Raw genomic sequence first — 23,518 nt, forward strand, 5'->3', positions numbered from 1 at the left:
GCATGGAGTCACTGTAGGCCAGGGGGCATGGGCATGATGGATGAACAGGGTTTAATGAAGATGTAGGCGGCAGAGTTTTCAATGGAGGTTGTGGAGGGTGAAGGTCATTGGGGCGGCAATGAAGTCATTGGCAAAATGAGCCTCGAGGTGATGTGACGTGGACAAGAGTTTCAGCACCAGAAACAATTCCTGATGATTTCTTGGTCTGGGTGTGAAAATGGCTGCAGATAATAAATCACACAGCACGCAGCATGGACCCACGCCCACAATCACTTGCTATCGGTCATTAATGTTGAGGCTCCCATGCCCAGAGAGTCGGCCCTTTCAGTGTATTCTCCTGAACGGAAAGAATGTTAGCATGAGCAGAGGTTACGATTTTCCTTATCATTGTTTCTTTTTATTACACATTGGGTCAAGCGTTAGCTGTGGCTCAGCTGGTAGCATTCTCACCTCTACATCCCAAGGTTCTGGGTTCAAGTCCCACGCCAGAGCTTAAGTGTAAGAAACAAGGTTGACACTCCAGTGTCATACTCAAAGAGTGCTGCAATGTTGGAGGTGCTATTTTTCAGGTGAGATGTTAAACCGAGGCCCCATCTTCCTGTTTGGGCGGATGCAAAAGATTCCATGGCACTATTTCGAAGAAGAACCAGAGAGTTCTCCCTGGTGCCCCGGCCAATATTTATCCCTCAAAACACTGCAAAAACAGGTTAAATGGTCATTATTACATTGTTATTTGTGGGAGCTTGCTGTGCACAAATTGGCTGCTGCATTTCCTACATTACAACAATGACTACTCTTGATTGGCTGTAAAGCCCTTTGAGAGATGTCTGGTGGTCGTGAAAAGTGTTATATAAATGCGGGTCTTCTTTATAAAGTGGTAACTTCAATGTATTATAATTGATTTAAGTTGCCACAGATTTTATTTACCTGTATTAATTTATACGGCTCCTTACGTACATTTTATCACTTTGAATTTTTTTCTCTCCTAGACATCATGTGTTACAGGGAGTGTACAGCCTTACAGATCTTCTAAATTGTTCATCTAATTCACTGGTAACAATCAATTCAGGCGACCATTTATCCCTCACAAAAATTAATGAGGTATTTATTCTTCTATGGAAAATAAATCAGCTGCATGTTCTTAATTTCACATAAATATAAATTTATATTGCCGCTGAAGGTCAGTCCGATTTATAATTCCACTAATCTTCTAATGCCACCACATGGGCTGCAGGGTTTCAAGAAGGCAGCTCACTTCACCTTTGCAATTGCAATTAGTGATGGACAATTGCTGGCCTTGCCAGTGATGCACTCATGCCAAGAACAGATAACTTTTTAAAAAAGCTTTCTTAATAGAAAGCATTAATTCTTTACTAATGGGCACGAGAGCAAAAGTCATCCTGACGCAACATCCTGAGTCACTGGGTTTTCATTTGACAATTCTTGTTCAGTCTTCAACAGGTAAACAAAGTGTTGAATAGAAGCAGAGTGCCACGGTAGAGTGCCATGTTAGGGTGCCAGGGCAGAGTGTCACGTTAGGGTGCCACAGTAGAGTGCCATGGCAGAGTACCACTGCGGAATGTCACTGTAGAGTGCTACAGCAGAGTGCCATGTCAGGTTGCCAGGGCAGGTTGACATGTCTGGTTGCCAGGGCAGATTGACATGTCTGGTTGCCAGGGCAGTTAGATGTATCTGGTTGCCAGGGCAGATTAACATGTCAAGTTGCCAGGGCAGATTAACATGTCAGGTTGCCAGGGCAGATTAACATGTCAGGTTGCCAGGGCAGATTAACATGTCAGGTTGCCAGGGCAGAGTGCCATGTCTGGTTGCCAGGGCAGATTAACATGTCTGGTTGCCAGGGCAGATTAACATGTCTGGTTGCCAGGGCAGATTAACATGTCAGGTTGCCAGGGCAGATTAACATGTCAGGTTGCCAGGGCAGATTAACATGTCTGGTTGCCAGGGCAGAGTGCCATGTCAGGTTGTCACGTATTCCATCTGGGTTCAGCCTGTGTCCTTAAGAAATTGACAGGTCCAGGATGACCAGCTGCTCCATCAGGCCTATCGCATGGCTCACAATGTATCGTAACTAAAGACATCCCCCATCAACCTGCTATCAGCTCAGATGAGATATTAAACCAAGGCCCTGTCTACACTCGCAAGTGGACATTAGCCACTACTTTGAAGAACAACAGTGGAGTTCTCCCTGGTGTCCTGGCCAATATTTATCCCACAACCGAAATCACTAAAAAAGATTATCTGGCCATTATCACATTGCTGTTTGTGGGAGCTTGCTGTGCACAAATTGGCTGCTGCGTTTCCTACATTACAACAGTGACTACACCTCAAAAGTATTTAATTGGCTGTGAAACACTTTGGGGAATCTTGAGGCTGTGAACATGTAGTAACTAGATGTATTGCCCCTCCCTCCTGTCAATCACTTATCATGTGATGCTTCGACCAATAAGCTTTTAGTGCGGGTAATCCTGTCGGTGGGGTTTCTGACGGAGAGATCGCGTCTGGCGTGCAAGCACCACTACATGTCTCCTTAATAAAGCTTAGCCTTTTCTTCACGAAAACTGCTGCTCCATCAAATCATTCCATTTGGCGACGAGGATATAGCCGACTTCTCCTGCGTACTTCACCCTGGTCGATGTGAGTGAAACGAAGTTGAACAATACTTATCAGTCACGCCGCTGTTTGGAAGACTCACTCCATACAATGCTAACATTGAAGATTGGAGTCAAGATCCTCAGGCTTTACTTCATTACGAACTAAATTATCACTGAAGGAAAACCTAAAGCTATCCTACTGAGTGTGTGTGTGTGGAAGCAAGACATATAACCTGATTCAAAACCTGACTGCCCCGAAGTTCTAAGTTAGTGGAGCTTCTGAAATCGCATTTTCAACCCAACCCAAGCCGTCTGTAATCATGCAGCGCTTCAAGTTTAATTCATGCCCGGGAGTGCCCATTGCTACCTTTGTGGCGAACCTGAAACAGTTAACTAAATACTGTGAGTTTGGGGGTGCCTTGAGTGATATGCTGCTGGACAGACTCGTATGCGGAGTCAAGGATGATACCATTGAGCGCCGCTCGCTAGCCGAATCCGACGTTGATTTCAAGCGCGCCCTGGAATTTTCTCTCGCTGTGGGAAGTGTTACGAAAAGACCCACAGGCTTTGCAGCACGTGGATAATGGCACCATACTCCATGCTGGGCGGGATCTTGTCACGGAGCGTGGCGTGAGAAGCAGAACAGCAGAATTTAAACGCGATTATGCGTCCACTACACAAAGAGTTAGGAAACCTAGTTGTAACACGTCAGCTAATAAGGTAGGCGATTGCTACAGATGTGGAGGAAATCACAGAGCAGACGTCTGTAGATTCAAAGAGGCAGAATGTGCAATCATTGCCACAGGAAAGGACACCTGGTTAGGCAGTGCAGAACAAAGGATAGGCAAACAGCAAAACAACAAACAATTCTAATTGAGTTAACTGATACAGCAAAGGTTGAGGTTGCTACTCCTGATGTATACTCTCTGTATCATGTGACTGCTGTTAAACCTGAGCCCATTACAGCGACAGTGCAAGTGAATGGTAGCAACCACAGATGGAGGTGGATATCAGTACTTTAACTACTGTTACACGTTCAAGTACCTCAGTGAAGAGAGTCAGCCACTGACATTGGAGTGGACATCCGCCAAGCTGAGAACTTACACTGGGGAATCCATTCAGGTCAAAGGCATTGCTGTTGTCCCAGTCTGATACAAACAACAGGCAGCCCAACTGCCTGTGATCATCATAAAGGGGGAGGGGCCCAGCCTTTTGGGTCGAGATTGGCTGCAGAAAATAAAACTTGACTGGTCAGGAACATTCCATTTTGAAGTCCGATGGAATTCCAGAGCTCTTGAAGAAATACAACACTGTTTTTCAAGACCAATTGGGAAAGCTGAAGGGCGTGCAAGCTGAAATGCACATCGATCCCCAGGCAACACCACACCTCATCAAGGCCCAGACCAGTGCCTTCCTCACTAAAAGAAAAAGTGGAAGCAGAGTTGTGCAGGTTGGAAAACCTGGGAATAATTCAACTTGTCTAGTTTTCTAAGTGGGCCGTCAAGCCAGATCAGACTATACGCATATGCGGTGACTACAAACTGACAGTCAACAAAGCATCAAAGTTAGACAAATGCCCCATTCTCAGAATCGATGACCTGTACACAAAACTAGACATGAGTCATGCCCATCAACAATTGGAATTGGATAGCACGTCAAGAGAATACATGACAATTAATACTCTTAAAGGCCTATACCAGCACACCCAATTACCTTTTGGAGTTTCATCACCATGTGCTATATTTCAATGAACCATGGAGAGTCCCCTGCAGGGACTTCCACGTGTGGTCATATACTTGGATGATGTTCTCAACACTGGATTGACCGAAGCTGAACATTTAGCCAATCTTCAGGAAGTGCTGAGAAGGTTTTTGGAAGCAGGTGTGCGTTTGAAGCAAGAAAATGCACATTTCAAACATTGGGGGTAACCTCAGATAAAGGCAAAATACTGCGGATGCTGGAAATCTGAAACAAAAACAAAAAATACTGGAAATTCTTAATAGAATAAATAGGAAGAAATTGTTTGCTTGGCAGGAGGGTTGTTAACCAAAGGACACAGAATTAAGGTGAAGACCCAGAGCAAGATGAGGAGATATGTTTTACACGTTGAGTTGTTCTGATCTGGAATGCACTGCTTGAATAGCAGTGGAAGCAGATTCAATAGTAACTTTCAGAAGGGAGTTAGATAAATACTTGAAGGGGAGGATCAGCAGGACAATTGGGAGAGAGCATGGGGGAGTGGGATGAATTGGACAGCTCTTTCAAAGAGCCAGTACAGGAATGATGGGCTGAATGGGCTTCCTTCTGTGAAGTATCATTCTATGAATGAGCGCTGCGATGATGTTTCAGTCCTGTGCCCCAATCATTTCCTGATCTCAGCCACGTGCAGGGTTCAAGCGTTCCTTATTTTTTTTCATTTGTTCATGAGGTGTGGCCATCGCTGGTAAGGCCAACAATTATTGCCCAACCCTAATTGCCCTTGGTGGTGGGCAGAAGGAAGGAAACTTGAAGGGGAAGTAATTCCTGAGACACACATATTCACCTGACAGACGTGCAAGAGCCCTGGGGGAGGGTAAGATATGGCATGGTATAGGAGAATGTTGGTGAGAGAATGTGCGGGGGATAAGTAACACGGGAGCCGTCCAACATCCTGTGATTCAGCCTTCGGACTGCAAATGTGTTTCTTGAATAAACTAGTATTATTATTATTTAACTAAAATGTTGCTCTTTTTATACCAATTCTAACAAATGTTTTGTTTTTCTAGAGCCCTATCATTGAAGGTGCTAACATTCTCACTGCTGATATTGCTTTTACAAATGGGATTATGCACATTATTGACAGGGTAAGGTCAATCTTCTGAGTGCAACTTGTGTTTCAGGCCTTACACAGCCAGAACTCCCCAATTGTAGTTAAAGAGAAATGTCGTGTGTTGTGATAAGATCATTTGGGGGAGAATAGCTAGGGCCTCCCTCGGCCCTTATATGGGCAGAAGACAGGGGACAGAGGTGCCAATTTTGCAACTCTATGCCCTGGACCCCCAACAGTACCTGAAATACGTCCACCCCCCCATATCGGCCCAGTCAATTTTTCAGGCACCCCTGGTGGCTACCTACAACAGGTCTTAAGCCCCTTGCGTTAGATAATGAGGGCGCCCAGCAGCTGTTTTAACACCCCTCTGCCATTGGGCTGCCTCAAGCAAAGAGGGCCCGGGGCCTGTTCTGCTCAGGATTTCCTGCTGTGGCTGTTGCCCAGCAAGTGGCCGGCACAAAATATAGTTAAGTAAAAGATGTTTGCTTCAATGGCTCGACGTGGAGTCAGGGCTGCATTCAAATGACGCCTGATGCCCAATTTAGTGCGAGACTTGGTCTCCTGATTCAAACACACGTTGCCTTGTGCGGCCTTCGATATGCGTGTGAAAACAGACTCTCACTAATGCCTACCCCTTCAAATACTCTGCCATATTAAACTTGTTTGTTTTCTTTCCCCAATGCTAGGGCTCCTTACCCTGGCCATATTTATTACCATATCCATTAAGTCCTTCGAAATCTCTCCCTCGAAAGGTGGTGGAAGCAGAGCCTTTGAATGTTTTTAAGGCAGAGGTAGATAGATCCTCGATTAACAAGGGGGTGAAAGGTTATCGGGGGTAGGCAGAGATGTGGGGTTGAAGCTACGTTCAGATCAGCCACTTCTTGTTTAATGGCGGAGCAGGCTCGAGGGGCCGAGTGGCCTACGGTGTTCCTAATTCGCATGTTCGTATGTAAGTAAAAATTTCCGCCTTTATCCGCACTGTAATAGTTGATTTTGGAACATTAACACGTGATGCTTTTCCATAACTAGTCAATGGATGATGCATTTATACCACCAATTGTTGTGTTGTAGGTTCTAATACCTGATCCGCTTATGAGTGATGTGTCGGTCAACCTACTGTCTACGCTAAATCAGATGCCAGAGTATTCCCGGTTTAGAAATTTTGTCATTGTAAGTTCTGCAGATATGATTCCAGTTGATCACTAAGTGCTGCTATTTAATGCTTGCCTATTAACAAGTTGAAAAGGCTGTGTCACTAAAGCTTATGTCTATATGTTACAGCAACAGAACTTGACGGCACAGATTGAAAGTGTCAGGACCTATACTGTCTATACCCCAAATAATGACGCCATTGAGAAGTACCTCAAGGAGAAAGCCGTTGACGTTTTGGTATGTTCGTGACTTCAAATCTCCCTGGGGAACGTTGGGAAGTTGAATTCCATAAATTTAGAAAGTTGTGAGTTGGAACCAGGATTTATTTATTCATTCAGGGGATGTGGGCGTCACCGTCTAGCGAAGGGAAGATGTTATATTTCCACGTCAGGATGTTGTGTGCCTTGCTGCAGTTCCAATGTGTCTGCTGCTCTGGTCCTTCTAGATTGTAGAGAACGTGAGTTTAGAAGGTGTTGTCAAAAGTGACTTGGTGTGTTGCTACAGTGCATCTTGTATATAGTAGCCACTGTGTGTCAGTATGGAGGGAGTGAATTTGGGGGTGCCGATCAAGCGGGCTGCTTTTTTCTGGATGATGTTGAACTTCTTGTTGGAGCCGCACTCACCTAGGTAAGTGGAGACTACTCCAGCACACTCCCGACTTGTGCCTTGTAGATGGTGGACAGGCTTTGGGGAGTCAGGAGGTGAGTTACACGCCTCTGAGTTCCCAGTCTCTGACCTGCTCTTGTAGCCACTGCATTTATATAGCTGCTCCATTTCCATTCTAGTCAATGGTAATTGCCAGGATGTTGATAGTGGGAGATTCAGCGATGATAATGCCATTGAATGTCAAGGGGTGATGGTTAGATTCTTTCTTGGTGGAGACAGCCATTGCCTGGCACCTGTGTGGTGCGAATATTACTTGCCATTTGTCAGTCCAAGTCTGAATATTGTCCAAGTTTTTCTGCATTTGGACATGGTCTGCTTCAGTATCTGGGGAGGCACGAATGGAGCTGAACATTGTGCAATCATCAGCGAACATCCCCACTTCTGACCTTATGATGGAGGGAAGTTCATTGATGAAGCAGCTGAAGATGTTTGGGCCTAGGACACTACCCTGAGGAACTCCTGCAGTGATATCCTGGAGCTGAGATGACTGACCTCCAACAACCACAACCATCTTCCTTTGTGCTAGGTATGACTCCAACCAGTGGCGAGTTTTCCCCCTGATTCCCATTGACTCCAGTTTTGCTAGGACTCCTTGATGCCACACTCGGACAAATGTTGCCTTGATGTCAAGGGCAGTCACTCTCACCTCACCTCTGGAGTTGGGCTCTTTTGTCCATGTTTGGACCAAGGCTGTAATGGGTCAGGAGCTAGGTGGCCCTGGCAGAACCCAAAATAAGCATCAGTGAGCAGGTTATTGCTGTGTAAGTGTTGCACTGTCAGTGAAACTTTCCACCACTTTACTGGTGATCGATAGTAGACTGATGGGGCAGTAATTGGCCAGGTTGGATTTGTCCTGCTTTTTGTGTACAGGACATACCTGGGAAATTTTCCACATAGCCGGGTAGATGCCAGTGTTGTAGCTGTACTGGAACAGCTTGGCTAGGCGTATGGCAAGTTCTGGAGCACAAGTCTTCAGTACTATTGCAGGAATGTTGTCAGGGCCCATAGCCTTTGCACTGTCCAATGCCTTCAGCCATTTCTTGATATCATGTGGAGTGAATTGGCTGAAGATTGGCATCTGTGAATCTGGTTACAAATGTTTCAGTCTTTTCTTTTACACTAAAGTACTGGGCTCCCCCATCTTTGAGGATGGGAATATTTGTGGAGGCTCCTCCTCCCTAGCTACCTTTTTTTCATTCTTTCCTGTAACGTGAGTGTCACTGACAAGGCCAGCATTTATTGCTCATCCCTAATTGCCCTTAAGAAGGTGGTGGTGAGCTGCCTTCTTGAACCGCTGCAGTCCATGTGGTGTAGGTACACCCACAGTGCTGTTAGGAAGGGGGTTCCAGGATTTTGACCCAGCGACATGAAGGAACAGGGATATACTTCCAAGTCAGGATGGTGAGTGGCTTGGAGGGGAACTTGCAGGTGATGGTGTTCACCTGCATCAGCTGCCTTGTACTTCTAGGTGGTAGAGGTCATGGGTTTGGAAGGTGCTGTCGAAGGAGTTGGCGAGTTGCTGATAATTTGTGTTGTAATTATGCCTTTAAGGGATTGCAGCATGACATCGCTAGAAAGGAAGTGTGTTATGCAATCCAGTTTTAATTTCACTTTTGGCTTTAAGCAGAGCACACACAGTCAGCTCTGTTGCTGTTTTCAAGCTTTGTACCTTTGTATAAATGTTGTCATGAGCCTAGACTCAATAAATGAACCCACAACGTGATTACGCAATGCCTTATGAGCAACTGGGGCCTTAGATCATTATTTAAAACACAACAGTCCCCATGAGAACATTAATATACGTTTTCATCTTACTTTTTGAACTAAATCAATGGCTTATTTTATAAAGAATGTGTATCTTTTCTTTCCCTCCAGGATGAGGACCTTATAAGATACCATGTCATTTTGGATCAAAAGCTAATGGAAAGTGATATGCGCAATGGGATGCACCGGGAGACAATGCTAGGATTTTCCTTTCAAGTTGGCTTCTTCCACAGGAATGGCCAGGTATATGGACGTACTGTAATTCTTCCATCCCGTTTAACATGTGGTCTACACCTGGCAGACAGGAAAGGTCAAGTTTGAGGTGTTTAAGGCATGAATAAGGATTTCAATAGCAACAGGGGTGGGGGTGGTCAATGGTCAAAATACTGTCCATTAAGAAATAGCCCAGCCGGCCCATCTAGCTTGACCCATGCAGTCATGATGTCTCTGCATTAAGAATCAAACACTTCCCACTCAACTAGAGCCATGAAAACTCCAGGGCGAGGTGAGGGGGGCAAAAAAACAGAGAAATTCAGATCAGTTAAGGGGAAAGAAATGTAGGAAATTCCTTACTGAGTCCTTTAGGCCATTGAAACGAGTCCAGGAAACCACAATGGTCCTGACTCCAGAAGGTGATCTTTACCTTAGACAAAAACAGGTCCCTCATAAAGATTTACAATGAATCAGTGCTGCCTGCACAGACCAACAACCTGTTATACAGGTCCACCGGGAAAAGAAGAATCACATAACATCCACCCCAGTCAGACCTTTAAATACTGAGGACTTGAAGGTGGAAAGTGGGAGCCATGCTGGGGGTACACTGTGGTCGGACGGGAGACAGCGACTGACCTGGTGATTTTGTTTTGAGCAACCACACCAGCAACCAGTTTGCTTAACATCTGTCCTAGGGAAAAGGTTAGAAGCTGTTATTAAAGATGTTAGAGCAGGGCACTTGGAAAAATTCAAGGTAAACAGAGTCAACAGAGCGGTTTTGTGAAAAGGAAATCATGTTTGACCAATTTATTGGAGCTCTTCGAAGAAGTAACATGTGCCGTGGATAGAGGGGAACCAGTGGATGTACTGTACTTAGATATCTAGAAGGCATTTGATAAGGTGCCACATCAAAGATTACAGCGGAAGATAAAAGCTCATGGTGTAGGGGGTAACATATTGGCATGGATAGAAAGTTGTCTAGCTAACAGGAAGCAGAGAGTAGGCATAATTGGGTCATTTTCTGTTTGGCAAAATGTAACAATTGGTTACATGACAGTGCTGGGGCCTTAAATTTTTACAATTTATATAATGGCTTGGATAAAGGGACTGGAGGGATGGTTGCTAAATTTGCTGTTGACATAAAGCTAGGTAAGAAAATGTGAAGAAGACAGAAGGAGGCTACAAGGAATATAGATAGGTTAAGTGAATGGGCAAAGATCTGGCAAGCGGAGTATAATGTGGGAAAATGTGAACTTGTCCATTTTGGCAGGAAGAATAAAAGAGAGGCATACTATCTAAATGATGAGAGATTGCAGAGCTCTGAGGTGCAGAGGGATCTAGGTGTCCTCGTGCATGAATCACAAAAGGTTAATATGCAGGCACAGTAAGTAATTAGGAGAGCTAATAGAACGTTATGATTTATTACGAGGGGAATTGAATTCAAAAGTAGGAAGGTTATGCTTCAGTTTACAGGGCATTGGTGAGATAGTATTGGTTTCCTTACTTAAGAAAGGATGCAAATGCGTTAGAAGCAGTTCAGAGAAGGTTTACCAGACAAATACCTTGAATGGGCAGGTTGTCTTATGAGGAAAGGTTGGACAGGCTAGGTTTGTATCTGCTGGAGTTTAGGAGAGTAAGAGGCGGCTTGATTGAAACATATAAGATCCTAAGCAGTCATGACATGGTGGATGTGGAGAGGATGTTTCCTCTTGTGGGAGAATCTAGAATTAGGGCTCACAGTTTAAAAATAAGAGGATGCCCATTTATCATCCCAGATTTGCACTTAGTGCGGTAGCGGGCGGGTAAAACAAAATTTTACCCGCCAGCCGCAATGGTGGCTTTTCACACTGTATCACCCCAAACCCACCGCATTAAGTATGCATTCCCGGGATATACGCCATTTCAATGGCGGGCGGACTCCAATTTGCCCGCCATGCCATCACCTCGCTGCTTCATTACGCCAAGCGCCACATTTAAAGTACAGCCGCGCTCAGTGCTTCCAGCCCAGGACTGCAGCAAAGGAGACAAGGCCCCGAAAGGCAAGAAGACTGCAGCCCTCGAGCGCCTTTTGGATGCTGTGGAGGCCCCTATGATGTCCATTACCTCCGCTCTGGCCGTAGGAAGGGCAGCAACATTACCACTCCGGCTTGGTAGGTGATGGCAGTGGTGATCAGTGCCAATGCTGCACAGAAGAGGTTGGCCATCCAATGCAGATAGAGAATGAATGACCTCATCCATGCAGCCAGGATATGGCAACCATCTCATCAACTCTAAACTCACACACTCAAACCCATCACACATTCACTGGCATCTCACTCACTGACAATTCAAGGGACATCACCACTCACTCTCTCACACACACCCTCACATCTACATCTGGCCACATATCCTCTGGAGACTGCCTCCTCAGCCCTCACCATTTTGAGACCACTTCACAGACCAACATGTGCCCCCCCCACACACATCCTGGGATACCCTCCTTCCCCAGTACAGCCCTCGCCCTGCAGCCTCTTCCCTTGCCTGAGGCCACTTCTCCCCCTTCCCCAAACAAGCCCTAGCCCTGCAGCCATTGAAAAACCACCCACATATGGCGGATCTGGTGGGTAGAGACCTGCCCATGAGCCCCCTCTAAAAGTGATGTGGTGCTGTCTGTGAAGCCTGTGAAGCTGATGACTGTGAATGTTGACCGAAGCAAGGTAGGCAAACAAACCTCAAACTCCCAAGCAAAGTGCAGCCCGTCCAGTGCATGTCTTATATATGCTGTTGTGAAAAACGTCAGTGTGTTTTCCCGCCAACATGGACTGATGATCCAGCAGTGAGGGGTGGGGTATGAGTCTGGCAGGCTGGCTTTATGTATTAAGGTGATGTATTACAATGAGGTCCCTGACACCCGATGGCAGAGCGGACAATCACAAACTGGTTTCGCTAGGTGGTAAAATAGATTTTTGGCCTTCTCGCCATTTTGTCCGCTCACGCCACTGAACATGCCTGACACCAGCGGGCACAGGAAATCCTGGCCAGAGTTGAGAAGACATTTTTTCTCTCAGATGATCATGAGTCTTTGGAACTCTCTGCCTCAAAAGGCAGTGGAAGCAGAATATTTGAATATTTTTTAAGGCAGAGCTAGGTAGATTCTTGATAAGCCAGGAGTGAAAGGTTGGAAGGGGTCGGTGGGAATGTGGGGTGGAGGTTACAATCAGATCAGCCATGATCTTATTAAATGGCAGAGCAGGTTCGAGGGGCCGAGTGGCAACAACAACAACAGAAACAACAGGAACAACAACAGCAGTAACAACAACAGTAACAAGAGGAACAATAGCAGTGACAACAACAGGAACAACAACAACAACAGAAACAACAGGAACAACAACAAGAGAAACAGCAACAACAGAAACATCAACAGCAGCGTTAATAGGAACAACAACGGCAGCAACAAAAGAAACAACAGCAGTAACAACAACAGCAACAAGAGGAACAATAGCAGTGACAACAACAGGAACAACAACAGCAGTAACAACAACAGCAACAACGGCAGCAGCAACAAGAGAAACAGCAACAGCAATAACAGAAACAACAACAGCAGCGTCAATAGGGACAACAACAGCAGCAACAAAAGAAACAACAACAGCAGTAACACCAACAACAGCACTGACAACAGAAACAACAACGGGAACAACAACAGAAACAATAACAACAGCACTGACAACAGAAACAATAACAACAGAAACAACAACAGCAGCAACAACAGAAACAATAACAACAGAAACAACAGCAGCAGCAACAACAGAAACAATAACAACAGCAGCAACAACAGAAACAATAACAACAGCAGTGACAACAGAAACAATAACAACAGCAGCAACAACAGAAACAACAACAGCAGCAACAACAGCAGCAACAACAGAAACAACAACAACAGCAGTGACAACAACAGCAGCAACAACGGAAACAACAACAGAAACAACAACAGCAGTGACAACAACAGCAGCAACAACAGAAACAACAACAGAAACAACAACTGCAGTGACAACAGAAACAACAACAGCAGTGACAACAACAGAAACAACAACAGCAGTGGCAACAGAAACAACAACAGAAACAACAACAGAAACAACAACAGCAGCAACAACAACAGCAGCAACAACAGAAACAACAACAGAAACAACAACAGCAGCAACAACAACAGCAGTGACAACAGAAACAACAACAGAAACAACAACAACAGCAGTGACAACAACAGCAGCAACAACAGAAACAACAACAGAAACAACAGCAGCAGTGACAACAACAGCAGCAACAACAGAAACAACAACAGAAACAACAACAGCAGTGACAACAACAGCAGCAACAACAGAAACAACAACAGTAGTGACCACAACAGCAGCAACAATGGAAACAACAACAGAAACAACAACAGCAGTGACAACAACAGCAGCAACAACAGAAACAACAACAGCAGTGACCACAACAGCAGCAACAACAGAAACAACAACAACAGCAGCAACAACAGAAACAACAACAGAAACAACAACAACAGCAGCAACAACGGAAACAACAACAGAAACAATAACAACAGCAGCAACAACAGCAGCAACAACAGCAGCAACAACAGAAACAACAACAGAAACAACAACAACAGCAGCAACAACAACAGAAACAACAGCAACAGCAGCAACAACAGAAACAACAACAGAAACAACAACAACAGCAGTGACAACAACAGCAGTGACAACAGAAACAACAACAGAAACAACAACAACAGCAGTGACAACAACAGCAGTGACAACAGAAACAACAACAACAGCAGTGACAACAACAGCAGCAACAACAGAAACAACAACAGAAACAACAACAACAGCAGTGACAATAACAGCAGTGACAACAGAAACAACAACAACAGCAGTGACAACAACAGCAGTGACAACAGAAACAACAACAACAGCAGTGACAACAACAGCAGCAACAACAGAAACAACAACAGAAACAACAACAACAGCAGTGACAACAACAGCAGTGACAACAGAAACAACAGCAACAGCAGCAACAACAGAAACAACAACAGAAACAACAACAACAGCAGTGACAACAACAGCAGTGACAACAGAAACAACAACAGAAACAACAGCAACAGCAGCAACAACAGAAACAACAACAGAAACAACAACAACAGCAGTGACAACAACAGCAGCAACAACGGAAACAACAACAGAAACAACAACAACTGCAGTGACAACAGAAACAACAACAGCAGTGACAACGACAGAAACAACAACAGAAACAACAACAGCAGTGACAACAGAAACAACAACAGAAACAACAACAGCAGTGACAACAACAGCAGCAACAACAGAAACAACAACAGCAGTGACAACAACAGAAACAACAACAGCAGTGACAACAGAAACAACAACAGAAACAACAACAGAAACAACAACAGAAACAACAACAACAGCAGCAACAACAGAAACAACAACAGAAACAATAACAGCAGCAACAACAACAGCAGTGACAACAGAAACAACAACAGAAACAACAACAACAGCAGTGACAACAACAGCAGCAACAACAGAAACAACAACAGAGACAACAACAGCAGCAACAACAGAAACAACAACAGAAACAACAACAGCAGTGACCACAACAGCAGCAACAACGGAAACAACAACAGAAACAACAACAGCAGTGACCACAACAGCAGCAACAACAGAAACAACAACAGAAACAACAACAGCAGCAACAACAGAAACAACAACAACAGAAACAACAACAGCAGCAACAACAGAAACAACAACAACAGAAACAACAACAGCAGCAACAACGGAAACAACAACAACAGAAACAACAACAGAAGCAACAACAACAGAAACAACAACAGCAGCAACAATGGAAACAACAACAGAAACAACAACAACAGAAACAACAACAGCAGTGACAACAACAGCAGCAACAACAGAAACAACAACAGAAACAACAACAGCAGTGACAACAACAGCAGCAACAATGGAAACAACAACAGAAACAACAACAGCAGTGACAACAGAAACAACAACAACAGAAACAACAACAGCAGCAGTGACAACAACAGCAGCAACAACAGAAACAACAACAGAAACAACAACAGCAGTGACAACAACAGCAGCAACAACGGAAACAACAACAGAAACAACAACAACAGAAACAACAACAGCAGCAGCGACAACAACAGCAGCAACAACAGAAACAACAACAGAAACAACAACAGCAGTGACAACAACAGAAACAACAACAGCAACAACAGAAACAACAACAATTGTAACAACAACAGCTGTAACAACAGAAACAACAACAACAGCAGTGACCACAACAGAAACAACAACAACAGCAGCAACAACAGCAGTGACCACAACAGCAGCAACAACAGAAACAACAACAGAAACAACAACAGCAGTGACAACAACAACAGCAACGACAGAAACAACAACAGCTGTAGCAATAGAAACAATAACAACAGAAACAACAACAACAGAAACAACAACAACAGCAGTGGCCACAACAGCAGCAACAACAGAAACAACAACAGAAACAACAATAACAGCAGCAACAACAGAAACAACAACAGAAACAACAACAGAAACAACAACAGCAGCAACAACAGAAACAACAACAGAAACAACAACAGTGAGAACAACAGTGACCACAACAGCAACAACAACAGAAACAACAACAGTGACAACAACAGTGACAACAACAGCAGCAACAACAGAAACAACAACAACAGCAATGACCACAACAGCAGCAACAACGGAAACAACAACAGAAACAACAACAACAACAGCAGTGACCACAATAGCAGCAACAACGGAAACAACAACAGAAACAACAACAACAGCAGTGGCCAGAACAGAAACAACAACAGAAACAACAATAACAGCAGAAACAACGGAAACAACAACAGAAACAACAACAACAGCAGCAACAACAGAAACAACAACAGAAACAACAACAGTGACAACAACAGTGACTACAACAGCAGCAACAACAGAAACAACAACAACAGCAGTGACCACAACAGCAGCAACAACAGAAACAACAACAGAAACAACAGAAACAGCAGTGACCACAACAGCAGCAACAACAGAAACCACAACAGAAACAACAACAACAGCAGTGACGACAACAGCAGTGACAACAGAAACAACAACAGAAACAACAACAACAGCAGTGACAACAACAGCAGCAACAACAGAAACAGCAACAGAAACAACAACAGCAGTGACAACAACAGCAGTGACAACAGCAGCAACAACAGAAACAACAACAACAGCAGTGACAACAACAGCAGCAACAACAGAAACAACAACAACAGCAGTGACAACAGGAGCAACAACAGAAACAACAACAACAGCAGTGACAACAACAGCAGTGACAACAGAAACAACAACAGAAACAACAACAACAGCAACAACAGAAACAACAACAGAAACAACAACAACAGCAACAACAGAAACAACAACAGTGACAACAACAGCAACAACAACAGAAACAGCAACAGGAACAACCAGCAGTGACAACAACAGCAGTGACAACAACAGCAGCAACAACAGAAACAACAACAGAAACAACAACAACAGCAGTGACAACAACAGCAGCAACAACAGAAGCAAGAGCAATAGCAGCAGCAACAAGAGCATTATAATTCCAACTGGAAGACCTGAGGAGGAGAAGCTGGGATTAGATTGAATTAGTGAGAGAGTTGTGGAGCAATTTCTTTCCAAGATAATGAGCTGGAGGTAAACAGGGAGGTAAGGGTGGTAAGGGTGGGGAGGAAGTGGTCAGGGATGGTCATAATCATGGCCAACATTAAACCCTCGACCAACATCATTAAGAAAAACAGATGATCTGGTCATTATCATATTACTGTTTGTGGAAACTTGCTGTGCACAAATTGGTTGCAGTGTTTCCTACAGTCTAACAGTAAGTACACTTCAAAAGTACTTCATTGGCTGTAAAGCGCTTTGCGATAGCTGGTGATCATGAAAAGATCTACAAAAATGTAAGTGTTATTTATGTTGTTGAAGTTCCTTCTTTATATCAGAGATCAAGGACTGAATTTTACAGTGGGGTGGGAGGGTGCACATTGCCGCCCTCAACCCCTCCCCCGGAAACCGACTGACTTTAGACAAGGCCGCCCCACACAGCAATAATAAGCTGGGAGCAGCCCAAACAAGCTGGGGGGGGAGTTGGACTTCCACCTCTCAGTGGAAGGAAGTCCTGTCCTTGAGAGCTGCTGGTGAATTTGACTGGGCGGCAGCTCTTGCAGTCCCAGCAGCACCACAAGAAAGTAGTGGCTACTGCTGGTACTGCAGCCAGGCCCACGGAGCAGTGTCCTGGTTACCATAGACATGTCGGGCCTTTTTGGGTGGGGAGGGATCAGTCACTCTGGCGGGATGATGGGGGAGGGGCGGGGGGGAGGGGAGTTTGGAGACCAGGAAGGAAGGCACAAAGGGGGTTAGAATCTTAGTGGGAGTGCCTTCAATGTGCACAGGGCATGCCCACAAAGGATGTACCCATTACACTGCACCCCCCCACCCCTTGCTGCCATTTCACCAACTTTAGCAAAAAAATGGCCTTCCCACTCTCTGGCAAGCAGATTATGACAGTGGAGGTAGATTGGGATGCTTAAATGCCCATTATTTGGCCACTTAAGGACCTTAATAGGCCTAGGGACGGGTGGGCTAGTGGGTGCCTTAGCCCCATATTATGGCGACTGGGTCAGGGGTGGGCAGGAGGGCAGTGGCAACCCTTCAGTCTTATTTTTCATGCCCCTCCCCCACTGAAAGCATGTCTGGTGGGGGGGCTGGTAAGGGGGGGCGGGGTAAAATCCAGCCCCAGGACTGCTAAATTAACAAAGCACCTAATATCTGCACAAGTCCCGGAGTAACCCTTAGCAACTGACAGCTCTGACTGATTGGAAATTGAAGCCTTACCTCAACTCAGTGCACAGTGCTCAATCAGGCCCAGAATTTCAAGTCAGTTAAAGTCTCCCTTAAGAACTTTACATTTTAAATGTTTGCAGTTAATCCAACTTACATTGTCAAAGTCTGAATTGAAGCATTTAAATTGGTCTGAGTTATTTCTTACTGAATGCTTCACATGCTATGGAAGATGTTGTGGCTGCCCTTTTGTACTTGTCGTGGTATGTGACTCAGTGGCTCTCTCTGATGATTGCCAATGGAAACAGGTTTGCCTCATTTGCTCTCATCAAAACTGTTCATGATTTTGAACAGTTCAGGTAAACCTCCCCTGTGATAACAAACTGCCTTTCATTGCAGCTTCGCGTGAACGACGCACCTGTCAATTTCACCGATGTGGAAACAGACAAAGGAGTGATCCACGGATTAACGAAGGTTCTGGAGATCCAGAAAAATCGCTGTGACACCAACGAAACGACAGTGATGCAGGCAAGTGACAAAATGATTTCAAGCTGGTGGTGCTCCTTTCCCTAAAGCGGGGACTTGAACCCATGTCTTCTGACTTAGAGATGTGGTTGCTGCCCACTGAGCAACTGACACCCCCGACTGACTGGAAATTGAAGCCTTATCTCACTTCAGTGCTCGGCCAGAGCCAGGGTTTCAAGTCAGTTCAAGTCTCACTTAGAACTTTACATTTTAAATGTTTGCAGTTGATCCAGTGAAGCATATATGTTTATTACAGTTACAAAATCATCTGCACTACAATAAATGGATTCAAAATACCAAGGTCATATTTATAACATTGTAAAATAAGAGAGAGATATGTAACCTGTTAACATCAACAAGGTTGAGGAGATCACTCTCGAATGGTCCTGCGGTAACATCTGACCAGTCCAATCTAGCTCCAAGAACATTATAATTTTTTATACTTTACACCTTATAACCTTTAAAGCGCTCCTTATGTTATGGAAACTTGAATCTGCTTTTTGTGCCTGAATGTCAATAGATTTCAGTGCTTCCCCAAGTCAAACAGAATCCTAACTACTCTAGCCATCCAAGAACATGACCTCCACCTCCTAAAAGAGCAAGGGCAGCAATGCCTGGGAGCCCACCACCAACTGCAAGTTCACCTCCAAGCCACACGCTGTCATAATTTGGAAAGATAACACCATTCCATCACTGTCGCTGGATCAAAATCCTGGAAATCCCTACTTAACAAAACTGGAGATGTAACTATATCGGATGAACTGCAGAAATTCAAGAAGGTTGCTCACCACCACCTTCTCAAGAGTAGTTAGGAATGGGCAATGAATGATGGCCTTGCCAGTGACATTCACATCCCCTGAATGAACTTTCGAAGATTGGCTGAAACCTTTGTTACCTTTAGATTTGAATATTCCAATGCGTTTCTGACTGGTCTTCCACTTTCTACCCTTTGTAAACTTGAGGTCATCCAAAACTCTGCTGCCCTTGTTTCAAGTGACACAAAGTCCCGTTTGCTATCAACCTTGTGTTTGGTCACCTATGGTGGCTCCCAGTCAAACAATACCTTGATTTTAAAATTGTCATCCTTGTTTTCAAATCCTTCCATGGCCTCATCCCTTTTCTACCTCTGTAATGCCCTTGAGTCCCACAATCCTCCTAGATATCTGTGCTCATGTAAATCTGGCCTCTTGTGCACCTCTGAATTTAACCGTTGCTCCATTGATATCCGCACCTTCAGCTGCCTAGGACCTAAGCTCTGGAATTCACTCCCTACACCTCTCTGCCTCGCTATATCGCTTTCCTCCTCTAAGACACTACTTAAAACCTATTTAAGGAATTACGTTGACAGCCAATTTAAGATTGTCAGTCAAGCTCGCGATGTGGCATTTTTGCATGTACTGGAAGCTACATACATTAATACAGAGGGGCCCCCCTGTTCTTTGCAGACAGAAAGGACATGTACACACATTGTGCCTGTTTTAGCTTAAACAAAATACATGACAGCCATTCGCTGACTCATTCCTAAGGGCGATGCCTTGACCAATCAGGGTCAAGCTGCCTGGTTTAAATTTCAAACAATGCTTGGCAGTTAACTGTCAGTCACCATCAATTGGTGCATTCTCCATGGCAACACCTCTACCAATCAAAGTCCACCTGCCAACCAGTCAGCACTTCTTCTCATACAGTATAAATAGTTGTTTTACCCTTTTATTAGTATTCTTGTAAAGTGTGCAAGATGAAAAGCTTTGACATATCTCTTTTTGCTGCAATGCCAAAACCTATTCCTTTGACCAAGTCTTTGGTCATCTGAACTAGTATCTCCCTTAGGTTGCTCAGTGTCACATCTTGTTTCATAACACTCCTGTGAAGCACCTTGGGGCAATTTGTTATGTTAAAGGTGCTATATAAAGATAAGCTGTTGTTGCTATTATTGAAACAGTCAAACAGTTTATGCTTTGACCCCACAAGATCAACCACATTAGATTGCATGGCTTTGGAAGGTGTACAAGTACAGTTACACAAAGTGCTAACAATTACTATTTTGAATCTAAAAAGTCTATTTTATTGAAATGCCTGCAGAATGTACTTTTCTCACATTTACCAAGGTAGCTAGCCTCTGGGGACAAAGCGAGCAACTGAGATGCACCCACTTTCAGGCACAGCCTCCAACTGTGTACATTGAAGTGCGTTATCCTTCTCCCTAACCCATGCAAACTCTGGTGGGTTCAATGGAACCACTAGATTCGCTGGCCCACAAACTCACTGCGTCATTGGAGCTGGAGAGGGCAGCTCTGCCCCTCAAACCTGTCCAGTTAGATCATGGCTGATCTGTATCGTAACGCGATTTACCCACTTTTGTTCTCTATCCCTTAAAACCCTTAGTTAACAAAAACCTGTCAATCAATCTCAGTTTTGAAATATTCCATTCATTCATTAGTCTCAACAGCTTTTTGCGAGAGAGAGAGAGAAAGAGAGATTTCCATTACCCTTTGTGTGAAGAAATGGTTTCTGGCGTCACCCCTGAATGGCCTGGCTCAAATTTGTTTTTTTCCCTGGACCCTGCCAACCCCCACCCCTCTCCCACCGACCACCCCATCCTCCTCCTCACCCCCCCACCCCAACCAGGGTGCCAACCAGAGGAAATAGTTTCTCCCCATCTACCCTTTCAAGTCGCAAGATTTTGCTTTTCCGTCTTTGTTAGGAAGACTTGCAGATTTTGGAAGGTTTGGCTTTTACAGCTGTTTATAAAGAAACATATTTGGGTTTTTTTTTTGAAGGGGAATTGTATGAACTGTCAACAAAAGCTTGAATGCCCTCCTGGGTCCAGCCTTATGGTGAGTGTTGAAATGTTGCGGTTAGAGTCTCACAAAAAATATTCCACAGTTACCGCGCGGAACTCTGTTTGGTTTTAATCTTAAATTTATTATCTGCTTAACGCAGCCGGGGAAAAAGAAGAACTGCATCTTCGTGCGGTACCTGCAAGGGAAGAGGTTAATGTATCTCGGTTGTATGACAAACTGTGTGAAAACCGTCATCGTGAGTAAAGTTCACACTTGGTTTGGAATGTATCCGGCGCATTTCCTAGTTAGCAAAATCCCAGCTTAACAACCTCACTTTTGCAAACGGAAGCAAAAAAATGCTGGAAAAACGTTTGCAAAATTTAGATCCAGGAAGTATGGCGAAGTATTGCTCATTTTGGCTTATGTCGATACCAAATGAGAACAAGAGAAGGCCGTTCAGCCCCTCAAGTCTATTCTGCCATTCAGTTAGAACCAGGGTCAGTGTAAACGCCGGGGTTAAGCCAGAAGGCAGAAGTCCAATTAATTCTGGTGGTAATATTGTTCTCAAAAAACATCCACAACCCCTCCCCGCAAGTAAAGGCACTGAAGGCTTTTGCTGGTGTGACAGAGTCGAACTGAGGTTTCCTCGCCCTCCATTTTAACCTCAGCACTTACTTGTTCAAGGCCTTGCCATTCAGTGATAGATACGTTACAGTTTTCAGGACTTTCCTGCACCTTAAACACAACTCCCATTACTCCAGGTGCTACAGCAACTCACACAGTTCATCAGCACCAGAGTAGGGATGTCCCTAGTGGGTTCCCAGTTGTTCCCGGGAACAACCACCATCCCAGGATACTTTCCCACGGGTCAATGTAGGGATGGGGCAGAGAGCAGAATTCCCATTCTAACTCTCTAATTTCGGGGCAAGAAATACTCAACCCTTGATGCTACTGATTATTTGGCAGTAGTTGCCTTTCTGTTCACCAATGGTGGTGGTGGTGGTGTGTTACACTGCACCCGGAGTCTAAGTTGCTGTGACAATGTGCACTTTTACATGCATGTCGTAGTCTGGAGCTATGGACAGTGATGGTAGAGGCTCCAACTTTCTTTCCATCATATGGCTGACCAGGAATCTCTCCCGCTCATACCACATGCCATTGGCGTGCGTTGGCAGGACTTGCAGGTTGATACTTAACCTGTTTGGCAGCATTATGAACACACCTTCCATGGCCATCAAGTCCTCGAATGGGACTTGAACACAGAGCTTCTAGCTTAGGGGTAGGGACATCACCCACTGCACCACAAGACCTCCCCTGTTCACCAGAACAGCATCATCATTCCTCCACTGTTGCCCTGGCAGCTATACTCTTAAACCTTCCTTTCTCATGTGCATATTGAGAGGGGCCACTGCCCGCGAAGATCACAAACTAGAATTTAAAATGTTTATTACTTAAGCTGCTGCCTCTCTTTTAGTTCTTGGTGGGTTTCTTCCAGACTCGAGGGTGCTGCACTGGCTATTTTGGGAAACAATGTCAAGCGTGTCCAGGAAAAGCTACAAACTGGTGCTTTGGAAATGGCATTTGCCAAGATGGTATTAATGGCACCGGGACATGCAAATGTGAAGAAGGATTTGCAGGGACAGCATGTGAGACCTGCGTTGATGGACAGTATGGAATACATTGCGATCAAGGTGCGTTCTGTGACCGTGCCCTTATCTTAACTGATTAGTTACTAGATTGTCCCCACTTCGGCAAAGATTGACTCTGGCCACTACAGAGGTAATTCCACTACCCCACACGACAGGGCTGCCTCAATTCTTCAAGTCATTCTCTCTCAGAGCTCATCTCCATTTGTGTCAACGATATCAAAAGAATTACATAGAAAAAAAAAATTGAGCTCAATAAATCTGCTCATTTGTGGTTTAGCACCAAGAGAAATAACTTCAAAAGCTTCCAAATTCTTGTGAAAATCTAACTGGTTCATGGATGGCCTTTGGAGAACCTGCCAACCCCTACCTGACCAGGCCCTACACCTGATTACAGGCCTAAACCGGTTGACTCTTAATTCCCTTTGAAGCGGCCTAG

At 44.6% G+C, this 23,518-nt stretch overlaps 1 protein-coding gene across 1 annotated transcript in view; it reads left to right on the forward strand.

The window, feature by feature from the left end:
* The window catches only part of stab2 (stabilin 2), a 173,861-nt gene that overhangs the window by 72,735 nt on the left and 77,608 nt on the right, over positions 1–23,518 (forward strand). Inside the window, exons 30-38 of the mRNA XM_078567771.1 lie at positions 990–1,101; positions 5,378–5,455; positions 6,493–6,591; positions 6,703–6,810; positions 9,115–9,246; positions 18,528–18,656; positions 21,431–21,487; positions 21,594–21,689; positions 22,929–23,124. Coding sequence (XP_078423897.1) covers positions 990–1,101; positions 5,378–5,455; positions 6,493–6,591; positions 6,703–6,810; positions 9,115–9,246; positions 18,528–18,656; positions 21,431–21,487; positions 21,594–21,689; positions 22,929–23,124 — 1,007 coding nt within the window. The remainder of the gene's footprint in view (positions 1–989; positions 1,102–5,377; positions 5,456–6,492; positions 6,592–6,702; positions 6,811–9,114; positions 9,247–18,527; positions 18,657–21,430; positions 21,488–21,593; positions 21,690–22,928; positions 23,125–23,518) is intronic.

This window comes from Cetorhinus maximus, chromosome 22 (genome assembly GCF_964194155.1).
Source record: "Cetorhinus maximus chromosome 22, sCetMax3.hap1.1, whole genome shotgun sequence".
Lineage (NCBI taxonomy): Eukaryota > Metazoa > Chordata > Chondrichthyes > Lamniformes > Cetorhinidae > Cetorhinus > Cetorhinus maximus.